General features: G+C 52.9%; 1 protein-coding gene across 2 annotated transcripts in view; it reads right to left on the bottom strand.

Moving 5' to 3' along the window:
- The window catches only part of GABRA3 (gamma-aminobutyric acid type A receptor alpha3 subunit), a 63,250-nt gene extending 49,658 nt beyond the window's left edge, over positions 1-13,592 (bottom strand). Inside the window, exons 1-2 of one of the 2 annotated variants that reach the window (XM_027904910.1) lie at positions 13,471-13,592; positions 3,681-3,791 (exon numbers count right to left, since the gene is read on the bottom strand). In XM_027904910.1, the coding sequence (XP_027760711.1) occupies positions 3,681-3,769 (89 nt within the window). In that variant the 5' untranslated portion in view covers positions 3,770-3,791; positions 13,471-13,592. Of the gene's footprint in view, positions 1-3,680; positions 3,792-13,013; positions 13,112-13,470 lie in introns of those variants that run through there. The other variant, XM_027904911.1, reaches the window with a different exon arrangement.
- Positions 13,593-13,834: the final 242 nt, after the last annotated feature.

The raw sequence follows: 13,834 nt of genomic DNA, 5'->3' as shown, positions 1-13,834 counted from the left end.
GCTCTGAACAGCTACGGGGAAGGAAGGAAGGGAGGGATGATGGTTCCTGCTCCAGCCTGAACTGCAGGACGGGGCTCACTTGTTGACAGAGTGATGTGCTTGCAGGGCACCTCTGATCAGCTCCCCTCGGGCCTCTTGCCCCCGCAGACAGCTCAGCACTGAGGCATCCCCGCTGCCCACGCCCAGAGCCGGCAGCACCATGGACAGGGGTTTAGGAGCCCCGATTTAACAGGGAGCCTCCCCCTGCTCCAGCATCCCTGCCTGCCTGCCCCGAGGAAAGGCCATTTTATGAACAGAGGCTCTGGGGACCTCAGTTGTTCGAGTGCCAGTATCTCCCTGCTGGAGTGATACCAGTTATTTGCTGTACTGAGTTCTCTGCCCCTGGGAAAAGGGAAGGGAGATAGAAAAGAAGGAATTCCTTAAGGCAGGCTTGAAGCCTGAGTCCATCATTAAAACGCTTCACGAACCTTTTGCGCAGTTTTCTTGAACTTTCCCTATTTATAAAAGCAAATGATTTTTTCACCTTCCCAGATCTGCTCAACGCAAGAAGCCTGGAAGTCCCCAAACAAGACGATTTCCTCAGAACATATTCCGCCCCAGGTGGAATAAAACAAGTGGTAAATTCCTCAAACAAAGCTCATCTCGCTGAACAAAAACCCTTCAATGCAGTTTTGCAAACACAAGGGGCTCAAATAATACATTTGCGTTTTGTGTCTCCCTTTCAATCAACAGGAAAAGAGCCCGTGAATCCTTCTGAAACCACCTGCCTTTAAAAGAGATTTCAGACAACACAGAGCGCCGGTGCTGTGGATTCAAGTGCAGCTTTCCCCAGCAGAAACAGCTGTTAGGACCAGAACAAATGGAAAGGCAGAAGATTAAGTAACAGAAAACCAAAAGAAAAATCTATAGAGATGAAGAGATTGCAAGGAAGATGGAAGAGGAAATAAGAGAGAGACCACTGAGGTCAAAAAGAGATTAAGAGGCACAGAGAGGCAGCAGGATGGCTGAGGAAGCCCAGCCAGGCAGGGGAGAAAAGGCTGCAGGAGGGGAGGGAGCAGTGCCCTGCTCCCCACAGCTGGGGGAAGGCAAGCCCCTAAATCTTTGCTTTCTGAGAGTTTTGCCCCTTTCCTTCTCCACCCCAGCATTCTTTCCTTTTGCTCCAGTTGCTCTGTGCAGCCACTGGTTTAAGCATGCATGAAGAAGTAACTGGGGGAAAAAAACAAACAGAAAAAGGAATATAATTTCAGGAGTTCAAAGCTCAGTCCTGCTGTACCCTGTCTGGTTGGAGTAGTTCCCCCTGACAGTACTGGTCCATTTTTAAACACACTGTGTAGGATCAGTAGGGTGGGTGATAAATACCAGAGCTGGCTTGGAGTCTTCTATCAAAGTGCTCACCCAACAGAAAACCCAGATTCTGTGAGATAAAAGAGCAAAAAGTATTTTCTAGCAATAAAAAAAAAAGGAAGAATTGAGAGCAGGATATGGGTATTTTTAGAGCCAGGCTGAACCAATACTATTTACTATGCTGCAGTTAATAGAAATATTCCATTTGGGGCAATTCTCACACTGATTTTTGTTGCCTTCAATGACCAAACACTCAGGGAAACTGCATTTCAGGTGCTTGGGATTCACTTCTCCAGGGGCTGGATCCCACCTCTCACATGACTGTTCTTAGCAGAGCAATACCTGCTCTCATGGGAACGATGGGCAAGTGAGGAAGCTCAGCCCACAGGAGCCCAAAGAGGGTAAGAGAGCTCAAACTGCAGTTCCCATAGGATATGGTGGTGATGCATGGTCGGGGGAACTCTTGCACCAGCCCTAATGCAACCTGTCAGATCCAAAGCATCGAGACACCCCGACGTTACCAACTGCATCACAGCCTTCCAGACTTCCCATTTCCATCCCAATCAAAACACTGACTCAGGCTTTTCATCTGGACTTGAACTCCCTGCAGGTAGAGTAGAATGTTGAGAAATTTAACAAATGGCTGCTGTAATTAGTGGGGTTCCAGTTGTACCAGCTTTCAGTAGATGTCACGGCTAAAAGTAATCTGTACCAGTGTCTGCTGATGAGCATATAACCATCTATAACTTATGAACAGCCAGCATGCTCATGAAAGCTCATGCATTAATGTTTTATAAGCTATCTTTAAAAATTACCCATAACATAAAGAGCGAGAGGACGGATTTTGGCGAAGGAACTCCTGGCGGAGTCTCCGCGGCGATGGGAAAAGTGAGTTTACAAATTTCAAAGCTGTTTTACTTAGCCTGACATTTGAGGGTTCGACTTGGACGTGAGCAGCGCGGGATTCACTCGGGAGGCGCTGGGGGAAGAGCAGTGCAGGCAGGACGAGGGAGGAAGGTGCAGGCAGAGGAGAGCCAGCAGCATCTCTGCCTGCCACCTGCTCTGGGCTAATTCCCCTCTCCAGCCAAGGTCTGGGCTGGCTCAACCAGCCTTAATGTAAGGCTAAAGCTGCCCTTTAGCAAGGCATCAAAGAACTGCCAAGAGGGACGGGGATCAAGGTTTTAAAATAATTAAAAGCCTTTGGGCAGGGAGGGACAGAGGTTTACAGCAGATTTAATTAGGACAGGCTCGAGGAAAAGTCATTACCCTGCTACCTGTGCACGTGCTCTTTGGGGAGCTGTGCCACGTCATCACAGCAACCTCTGCACAAGGGTCCCTTCACACAGAGTTTAGGAAACAAATCCTCCTGTGGACCGAAATCCCGAGCAATCCCCGTGTGGCAGGTGGGGAGGGAGCAGTGGTTTCAGTGAATATGTGCTGGAGGAGCAGCAGCACTGATATCTCATGCATGAAGATCCCTGATCACTGCTGGACTTGTAACTCAGCAAACAGCACTTCAGTGTCCATACCTGGCACTCCAAGGGCTTCTCTAAATGTTTTATAGAAGTCATGTATTATTTGCACTTCTCTCCCTCTGTGCAGAGCTCCTCCCTCCCCACAGCTGGCAGGTTGTGCTGGTGGCATCTCTGTCTCCCTTTCTCAAAGGCCCCCCCGAGCTCACAAAGCAAAGGCTCTGGTGGGATGCAGAGCCTGTCACAGACTAACAGGATTTGTCTCCTGTCAGCTCCCAGAGGCTGGGAAGGTGAGGCTGGCAGCACCACTCCCTGTGCCAGGACGGCTGGAGCCTGCACACCCCCAAGCACTAACCCAGGCAGAGGGAGAGCAGCAAGCCCAGGAGAGCTGGCAGAGAACCCCAGTGCCCCAGCAGGTCAAGTGTGCTGCCCATGGGTCATTATATCCTAAGCAGCCAAACAGATGAAGCAGATTAGTTTTCTTTTCTTTAAAATAGTATTAAAAAGTGAAACTGGGGGGTGTGTGGGGGGAAAATGTCTCTTCCATGTTAAACTCATACAAGCCAAGTCCCTGCCCAGAATGAATTGTGCAGAGGCCAAATCTGAAAATAGGTTTTGTTGCAAAAAACGCTGACAACTGTCCTTAGTGAGAGTGCCTCAAATAGTGCTCATGTCAGCCACGAGGGACTGAAGAGTCCCTGGGTGAAAAGCTCAGGGACAGGGACAAGGGGAGGGTCAAACACAGCAGAGACCCTTTGTAGTGTTTTGCCCTGGACTACTCCATGCAGGTCCTGCCCCCGGCATATTTAGGATCAGCAAGAGAACTGCAGCCTTGACCAACAGCCTCAGCACTCACCACCTTACCCAGCATCAGCAGGGAGAGCCAAAACCAGGGCTAGGACTCCAAGGCTGAGGAGGGAGAAGGAGCCCGTTCCCGGGAGCCTCGGCGCCATGGTGTCAGTGAGCCTCCAAAACCTGCCAGGGGAGGAGAGAAAAGAGACTTTATTTACTAGGGAAAAGCAATCCTGGTAGTTCAGTTTTACACCTCAGTTCATTCATGTTAGCCAGCAGTTTTTCTGGAGTCCTGTTATTTGAAATCCCAGAGAAGCACCCCAGGGACGTAAGGCAGCAGCATCCCCAGGAGCACTGCCGGCCCTGGGGAAGTCGCAGCACGGGGTCGGAGCCAAGCGTGTAAATACACATCCAAACCCTCACCCCACCCTCACAGCAGATCCAGCAGCTCCCCAGGTGCATAGCTCCACTCCCAAAATGACCACACTGGCTCTCCTTCCAATCATTCCTTCCTCCACCTCACCCTATGGTCTCAGTCACCGCCTGCCCCTCGCAGCAGTTCCCATCTCCCCCGGTATCTGTGCTCCCCTGGGGACATCCACGCAGCAGAGACACTTGCAAAGTCTCAAGACCCATTTCTTCCCCCTCCCCCAAACATATTTTTCTAGTCAGTTAGGCCCTCATTTAATTCTGGTAACAACACTGCCAGAAATTATTATTAAGGCTGAGCACCGAGGCCCAAGGTGGTGGGAATGTTCGACTGTACTACACTTAGGGCACTCAGATTTTTCATTAATGCTCAGTTTTACTTTTATTGTGATGTTATTGCACATTTAACTGCCTTCCCCTTTTATGTGTGTCATTATGTTGATGCACCTTGGAGCAGCACTGCCAAGCAACAGCCTGCATAAACCCAGCTTGTCGTGACGTCTCCCCATCACGACACCTCACGTTGGCACAGGGGGGATTCAGCCCAGCTCTGTGCCAGGCGGGCACAAAGGGCCAGTGGGAGCCCCCAGAGCCATCAGTGGAGGCTCAGTTCAATCCCAGCATTCAGAAACCAGGGCAAGGTGCTGTTGGCCAGTCAAATGTGACCTCTGGATTTCGCCACTCAACAGGCACCAACGCTGCAGAGCCTCAGGCAGCTCCCTCCAGCACTGAAGGAGATGCTGGGTTGAAAGCCAGCCCCCAGCACGTGAATGGCAATTCTCAGCTGCTGGAGGGTGCCCCAGGATGCAGAGGGCAGGTGAACTATGTAAGTGCTACCGAGAAGCAGGGGTTTCTGCTCAGGGACAGGAGGGACAGGAGTTCTCAGCAGAAATCCCACGCAGAGGGTGTAAGGAGCTCAGCCAAGCAGGATGGAAATACCTGGAGGTCACAAATGTCATCTGTGTGCAGAAATGTGTGTGTGGCTACCCCTGCCACAGACAACTGGAAGGGGAGAAGGGTAACAAGGCCAGGCTGGACCATGTGGTATGCCACATTTCTACATTTAGAAGATCCTAAATCTCTGTCTCTGGTCACCCCACAGCATTTTGGCCCCCAAGTCTCCCTGGACCTTGCTTTTTAGCTCCAGGAGGACATGAGCTGCCAAGGCAGGCAGAAGGTAAGAGCCAGACACTACCAGTCCTTACCACCCACCTCAGCTTTTGTTCTGGCAAGATAACTCACAGACAGCAGGCACAGGGTGGGGGGAAAATAGCACTGGGTTCTCGTCACCTCTATCTTCCTCCCCACCACTCATTTAAAATCCTTGCAAATGCCAATGCAAGGATTAATTTAAGGTCCAGTGTGCTTGGGCCTTCTCCAATCAGCATGATACCTAGGGAAGCTCATCCTTCCCACCAAAGGAGGCTGCAGGAGCCTCTGGCACAGGCACAGCCACACGTCTGGTGAGAAAAGCCCTGATTTGGGATGGTTCCCCTGGCTCCCACCACTTTGCAGCTCAGAAGGGACACACAGTCTTGGAAATCAAAGTATTTGCTGATGAAGCACAAATTAACAGGCTGAACATCTGTTCTGTGGGAAATTCCAACATTTCGGGCAGGCTCGTTCCAAATCACAACAAGGACAGCTGAAATGTTGATGTTTCTTACAAGGCAAACCCAGAACTCCTTCAATAAGCAGCTCCTTAACAGATTTCCTTTCAACTTTTCCCTTTCATTTCCCTTCAACTTGCATATTATACAATAGGATTTAATTGATTTTTTTTCCTAAGGCAATTTCAAACACTAGCCAAAAGCAAAAAAAAAAAAAAAAAAAAAAAAAGAACCATTGCTGCCTTCCCTCCCCACACCACTGTGAAAAGTTTTCATTGGAGTCAACATTTTCCCCATCAACTGCTGATTTCAAGAAATGGCTTGTTTGGGCAGAATTTGCACTGCCAGCATGTTTTGACCAGGGATACCACACAAAGCATGAGGATGCTTTGGATTTGCAGCAGGTGCCTCTTGGCTCTGCAGGGCCTGTTCTGACTCCTCCAGAACATCTGGGACCATCTTTATGAGATTTGGTGAGACCATGGGTGGGGGATAATGTGCACCAAAGGTGGAACAGAGCTTCTACAGAAAAGAGTACCTGAAAAATGGAGCAACAAGGCAGTTCAGAGGGACAGGAACAGTGACAAAAGCCAGAAGCACTTTCACTTTCCACGTAGGTGCATTTAAGATGTACCTGTCTGTGCCAAGAAGCTCTAAACCACTGCATTTCCACCAAACTTTGCTCCTACAGTTTTCCTTCAATATTATAGAGAGATGAAGGGCTCATTTTCTACTTTGGGTAGTTCTGTTGAGGAAGGTGCTAGCCAAGGAGAACAGGGCTGCTTGAATAAAGTCAAATATGTGCTTAAGTTATTTTAAGCATCAGAACCTGTTCCATATAGCAGCACTGAGAGAAAAAAAATCTGTTTTCACTGCTTGCCCAAGTGAATATTTTGCCAGCCACGTCTCAGTTTGTTCACACTGAGAACGTCCCCAAATTGGGGTGTGATGGTTTGCAATGGCTGCACTCACAGACTCGGGAAGGACAGCACAGCTTGGAAAACAGCTTGGCACTGTTTTCTACCACTTTCCTTTGGTTCCTGCACTGCGTTTTTCCTGGGGGGCTGGACAGAAGAGGCTGTGTGGCATTTTCCTTGTTCTTTGGCTACTTTACACTCAGAGGTGGATTGAGAAGCAGACTCAGTCCTGAAGATGGTGGCTGACATTGCTGAAGAACACAAGGGCTTTAACTGCTGGTGATGAACCTTGGCAGCCTTGGGCCACTGAGCCAGGGCTGACCAGGCAGTGCTGGGGGAGCAGCAGAAAGAACAACCCCCTTCCAGGGCTGCTCATCATCTATTGACAAGCAGGAAACACGGAGAATCCAAGGAGGCTGTTGCAGAGGAGGAGGTTTCACCCTTCAGACAGTTTTAAGGGGTCTTCCAAAGCTCCCCACAGCAAGATCCTAGTGTGGTTCCCACGGCACAACAGCTCTCAGCACCGCTTCTCCCCTTTCCCAGGACTTTTGCTGGTCCAGGCCCAGCACCAACCACAGGCACACCCAAAATCCCAGCCAGTGCAGGTGCTTCACAAGCCCAAGAGCTACTGGCACAGCCTCTCCAGCAAAACCAGCTTGTAAAAATCAGCCCTGGTTTCAACAGCCCAGTAACTGAGCTCCTCAGATTTGGTACGGGAGAGATGCTCTCGGGGAGGAGGCTCTGGCAGAGCAGGAGAGGGGGTCCCTGGGTGCACAGGAAAGGGAAGGGAAGGGATGGGAACACCCACGAGTGTGCCTCGGGAAAAGTAACACTGGAGCTCCTCCAGCCCGCACTGGTGCTGCCCTTGCAGAAGGCTATTCAGCTGTCACTTCCCACTCAGGAAGGTGGTGGCAGCAGTGAAACAAGCCAACATCTCGATCTGAACACCTGCAGGGATCCCTGATCCTCGGGGAACAGTGGGGGAGGATGCGTTGCAACGAGCACTTCGGTGCACGTCACCAAGTGAGGGTTTAGGAATGTTAATTGAATATTAACAGCCTCAAAGAAGAAAAAAAAAAAAAAAAAGAAAAAAAACACCAAAATTTCATACTAGGACTTACTGAAAGGAAAACTGCACAGAATACCAAGATTCCTAAGCTCAGAAAAGTGGTGCAGCTCCTGAGACTGACCCCTCTTTCATGTAAGTTAAAGAACGTCAGCCCAGAGCTTCTGGTTCTGAGGTGTGCCTGTGCAAGATGGAGCCTATAGGGATGGAGTGTGTTGAGAGCAGCTCTGCATTTCTTTCCTCCATCTGTCCATTGCTCACTCCTTAATGGCACAGTTAGCAAACACATTCATCACTAACTGTGCAGTTGCTGGTAACCTCCACAGCTGAATCCAATGCAGATTTCCTGAGGAGCCCTGCTAACACTTTGCAGCTGGAATCCAGCAAGACTTGGAGTTTACGACACCAGGCACTCCGGAATTTGGCAGGTGTCTCGATAACCACACACCTAACGGCTTCATAAACATCCCCACTGCTCTCCAACACACACAGTCTGTCTGTCCAACCTCCAGAGCATCAGAACGCTCCAGAGAAGCACAGCCTTCCTGTTGGATGTGCTGTGAACAAGGAGTTGGAAAAGCTTCCTTCTCCTCATGACAGCAACACACACTCCAGCCCCTGCTCCCGCTGAAGTGGGTTTGGGAACCAAAAAAAGTGCTGGAACCTTCCAGATCAGCAAGGTACCCTGGTAACTATGCTAACATTGGGTATCTCCTGACTTGGCATACTAAGCTTGATCTTCCCAGAAATCCTTATTCTAGAAACCATTAAATATTCTGAAATGCCTTGCTAGGAAAGAGTGATTAGCACAGGCTTACTGCTGACAAGGGAAAGACAGACAGAGCTCTGGAGGTGGAGACTGAAAGGTAAAGCTTGCAAAAAAACCTGGGAGAACAGCCCAGAAAGGGGGATACTGCAAGCACCAGAAAGGCAATGAAGGCAGAAGAGGCCCCTAAACCCAACCAGGTACATTTGGGAGAGTCCCATCACTATGCCACCCAAATTAGTGCCTCCCAGAAACACACACAACCAAGGGAACAATCTGATTCACTTAGCAATAAGTCTCCCCACGCAGGCAGCTTTCACAAAGCAGCCCAAAGGACATGTTTGCCCCACCACTGCACCCAGAGATGCTGTCTACCTGCAATGTCATACGCTCAGCATTCCCACGTGCTGTGCACGGGCACCAGCAGCACCAGCTGAAGGAATGCTGAGCACCAACAGCTCCCACTCAGCCCCCAGGACCTGCAGCAGCTCCACACCTTTTGCCAAATCAGGTGTCTCAGGGAGGGGTGTGCAACGAGGAGCTGATGCTGGCAAGCCAGCTGGAAAACAGATTGGGAGGAAGAGGCAGCTTCAGTTCAAAAGCCCAAGTACAAGCACTTCCAGGCAGGGAGAAGAGGGTGATCCAGACCCTGGTGGTGTTCAAGCACTACCCACCCACCTGCACAGCAACACAGCCAAGCACAGTGCCACAGATGACCTCACAACACCTGCATGTTTACCCCCAAAAGTCAGGTGCCTTTGCACAGCTCAAGAAGCTCATTAAAGCCCTTCCTGGTTGCCCTGGAGCCTCTGCAAAACAAGTCCCAGGCAGCAGGAGAGATCCTTCAACACTTGCCGAGGATTGCAAAATCATCCATCCCGCATGGGCTGTGCTCTGCCCAACTGTCCCCGGCCCCGTGAGCACACCAGTCTCCTGGTGATGTCTGTTGTGCCTCTTCTCTGGGTAAAGCTCCAAGCTCTCTGTGCAGAGACAGCAGCCAGCAAGCACTCAGCGCAGCAGCAGCGAACGCAGGCGATGCACACGCTGCCCCGGGTCCCTGTTAGGGAGTTTTCCCTTCAGTTCTCAATCATTTCAGCTAAAAAGGAGGGTCCCTTGGAATAAAAGTATGTTTTTGTTTGAGGGCAGGGGCAGCAGTGGTTCCTCTGGAAGCCTTAGAAGTGATAAAATGAGAGACTGTGGTGTTTCAGAAGACCCTCGTCTCGCCTCCCTTTGCCTCCCAGGTTGTTTGCATCCCTTTGTTCTGAAACAAGCTCGCTGGGATGCACAGCACAGGCACAGACACCCAAGCCAGCACATACTGGAAGCAATCCAGCCCTGCCAGCATCGTGCTCTACCTGCACTAGCCAGCTCTGGGCCAGGCTGGGTTTGCTACCCCGGACCAAGGCGAGTGCTCTGCTTCCCTCACCTGAGGTAGCCCGGATTTCTCCAACTTGCCTCTAGTTTAGTCTTGAGCCATTGAGGTGCTGCTGAAGGCCAGAAGCTACTCCAGCGATTTATAGAAATCAGAGAAAAAGAACAGGCAGCAGAACCTCCGCCTACCTGAATCAAACTTGCTGTTTACCATCTACTTAGAGGAACAGCACCGGCTCGCAGCGAGGGGCGCGTGGCAGAGGAACCACACCGTCTCCATCTCCCAGGCATGAAAATGTTTGTGCTTACCTACCCAAGAGGCACACGTTGGCTCGTCCCTGCACACACACACACACTGCACGAGCCATAAACAACCCTCCCATGAATCTGCCACACACACACAGAAGGTACGAGGCACACGTGATGGTTACCAAATGTGTCGTCTGTGGCTCTGCAAGAGATGCCAGAGGAAGAGGACACTGGGAACCAGGGGAACACAGCAAAGAAATTAAAGGTTTAGACCAACACGTAAATCTTGAGAGCGAGCCTCAGAGCGGGTTTCTTCTGTAAGTGGATCTGCTGGTAACGAAGACAGAAGGTCTGTGCCCAACTCCCAACCCAGCTTTAATTTTTCAAAATGAGAAGCCGCTTGACAGCTTTTCCTCATCAAAACAAAATTAATCCCAGTATTGCATCTCACTACTAAAAAACACATCCAGAGGGACTGTAGAGTGATTCACACCCACAACTGCTATGGGAAACCGTTTGCACTCATAGTGTAACAAGCCAACACTGATTCACCCACATAATTACAGGCAGACACTGATTCACAGCTACTGCAACTGCAGACAGACTGACTCACAATCAAGGCAACTGCAGACAGACTGAGGCTCACAAGCACAACTGGAAATACAACCGCGCTGACAATACCCACAGTCCTCAATCATGTGCACACACAAACCTTTGGAAAACTGGCTGTCACCCTCACCAGCGCAAACACCGCGTGCCAAGCCCTGCGGTTTTTTTTGCTGGCGCTTTTGACCTTCACCCCACGGCCATTTTTCCTTCCCTGATGGAACAATATCCACACCTCAGCAGCTGTCCCTGCCCTGACAGCCCTCACGCTCGCCGAGCACAGCGGGCAGAGCCTGACCCCAGGAGCAGAGACACCGTCCCAACACACCGTGCACACAGGCACAGTAAGTGTATCGGTGCAAGACACCAGTGTACATCCACCCTGGTACCACACACGGCTGCGCCAACTGCGCTGACTTCTCCTTTCCAGAATATAAGTAAATGCAAGCCAAGTATAATACATTTAGCCCATGGGCAAAGGAGATGGCAAAAGACTCACTACTGGGCAAAAGCTTGAAAAGCTGGATTATTTACTACACTCTCTGGCTGGGTATGTAATTATGTCAGCGTTCAGCCTGGGTATTGTGCTACTTTTTGTAAACAGTTGGCAGGAATGCTCTGAACTGAGACGAGGGGCTGGGCTGCATCTCCAGTGCTGAGAGAAGCAGGCTGAAGAGGACGTGGTCTACTTAGACAAAAAAGAAACTGAGATGAAAGAACAGACTGAGCAGGAAAAGACGAACAAGAAGGTGAGAGCGAAGTGGGACAGGTAGCAGTGCACAGACAAAGAAGGAAGAGGAAAGGAGAAGGGACAGGAGGGGAAAAGCTCCCTGATGCAGACTCGCGATAAGAAGCTCCAGAGCGAGGAAAAGCAGCAGCCACCCAGTGCCGAGCGAGCCTCGCAGCGGTGCAGACAATGCATCTGTGCCTCCCCGCACGCTGGGCTCTGCTGCACGCTGCCAGCCAGGAGGAGATTCCAGAGGAAAGGACACAGCAGCCTCCAGGCAAACATGTGCCGAGGGTCGGGTGCAGCCACAACCCCTCCAGCTGCTCGGAGCTCTCTCGGAAAAGAACCAGAGGGTCAGGCTGTCACCCCTGTGCGTGTTTGTGTGTGAGTGTGTGTGCTACAGGGCACTCACACACCACAGGCACAGGCTGAAGGGCAGGCTGGCAGAACTCCACCAAAACAGCATCACCTCAAAACACCCCGAAATCCCTTATCCTCCAGGGCAAAGAGAAAGTTAAGAGATGCGCTACGGGAAGGACTCGCCTGAACCACAAGTAGCATCTTCTAGTTGTGGGCTGGTCCTGCCTCAGCACCTGCTGTTTTTCTCTCCTAAAAGAAGCTAAAAGGACCAAGGGCTGAGGGAGCAAACCTGCTCTGCTGCTGCCACTGTCAAAACAAGTCAGGTGAGCAGCCAGTCCAAGCTGCTCCCGTTGGCCCACGGCAGTGGGATTCCCACCAGAGGGTCCCAGCTCTCTCTTTCTGTCTGAGGATGTTGCTGCATTTGCAACCAGTCAGCAGCGGATTCGGGGGAGACACTACAGATGCAATTGGCCAGGGAAATGAACTATTTGTTCAGTTGTGCTTCTCTGGTCCAGGCGAGAATCACTCTGGCAGAAGGCAGAGCAAGGAACAATGGATAAGTGTTGCAGTGGGGACTGTCTACTGCTTAATTCCATTAGGCTACTCATTTTTAATGATCCATATCTCAGTCTCAGTAACTCCAGAAAAAGGAGAAAACATCTGTAGCTCTTTTGCCTCTCTCTCCTTCCATACCAGACTCAGTGACCAAAGCCCCCAACACTCCTTCCCCTCCCCACCCCGACACAGCATCTGTGCCCATTAGGCCTGGCCGCAGGATTCAGGGGGAAATTCGACTTTGCTTTACTACACCGGTCTCCCCGCTCAGCCTTGCCCCCGCATTCCCCGTCTGGGTCCAGGAAGGGGGCTCAGGATTACCCTCGCCCAGACATTTCTCAGCGCAGCCTCTCTCCCCTCTCTCCATCTGGCAGCGCCAGGCGGGTGGGCTGGATCCCCGGGGGTCCCCGACGGGGAGCACCCCCGGCACGGCTCCGGACCGACACGCGCCGGAGTTGCTGCGGGAGCGGAGATGCTCCGAGCCCGCGGCCGCCCGGCCGAGCCTCCCCCCGCCCGAGGGATGCGCTTAGGGCAGAGCCGCCCCCCTCCCCCGCCGCTCTGCCTATTGTTCCCCGGCCTCCACACAGTAGCCAGGGGCCGGCGCAGCCCCGCGGAGCCCCCTCCCCAAAGCCAGGTCCGCGTTCCCCGCCGCCCCAGCGCATCTCCGCGGGGGATGCGCGGAGCGGAGAGCCCCGGGGGGGGGAGCGGGGACACGACCCGGCACCGCGCCCCGCCCGCGCCACACTCACCACCGAGCCCGCTGCCCCGGCGGGGGGCTCGGGGGGCGGCCGGAGCCCGCTCCGCTCCGCAGCGCTCCGCGGGGCTGCGCGCCCCCAGCCCGCCGTGCCGGGGCTGCCAGAGCCGCCTGCGCGCTGCTCCGGCCGCGGCGAGCGAGGCTGAGAGGGAGGGAGGGAGGGGAGCAGCATCCCCCCGCCTTCCTCCTCCTCTCCTCCTCCTTTCTCCCCGCGCCCCGGAGGAGGGTTTACCCACCGGCTTTGTGCGGAGCCGCCCGCCCCGCCGCGTAGGCAGCGGGCACGGGGCGCCGCCGCTCTCGCTGCCCCGGCTTGGGGCCGCCTCCCTCCCCAAAAGCGCTTGGTGCCCCGGGGTTCTCCGGCAAGCCCCGGCCTCACAGCATCGCGGCGGCCCCCGCCATCCTTTCCGCGCAGGAGGACGAGCAGAGCCAGGCCGGCTGCTCCCAGCGTCTACCTGTTGAAGGGGGGAGCTCCCCGAGGCGCTGATGCTCCGGGAAGGAGGGGGGCAGGACCCCGAGGGGTGCGCTGCGCCCCGGCTCCTGCCGACCTGCCTTCCACACCGCACGGCCTGGCCGGATCCCTGCTCTGCCAGCGGGAGAGGGAAGTTTGGCCCCGCAAGTTGGAATCGCCGAGGTTTATATGTCACAATAAAACGATAACGCAGAGGAAAACAAATGCAGGGAAGGGGAGAGGAGGAAGAGAGGTTAAAACGCAGCAGGGAGTAGGCAGTGAAAGCAAGGGCAGAATCAGCGTGGAAGTGCGGGGATGCCAGAGGAAGGGCAACGCACGATGCGCTGGTCAGAGCTGGCGGGGCTTTG

This window comes from Empidonax traillii, unplaced genomic scaffold (assembly GCF_003031625.1).
Source record: "Empidonax traillii isolate 1590-97213 ecotype Southwest subspecies unplaced genomic scaffold, ASM303162v1 scaffold1103:size489020, whole genome shotgun sequence".
In the NCBI taxonomy this organism is placed as follows: Eukaryota; Metazoa; Chordata; class Aves; order Passeriformes; family Tyrannidae; genus Empidonax; species Empidonax traillii.
The sequence above is the reverse complement of the archived record's forward strand: the minus strand, read 5'-3'. Positions and strand labels throughout refer to the sequence as shown.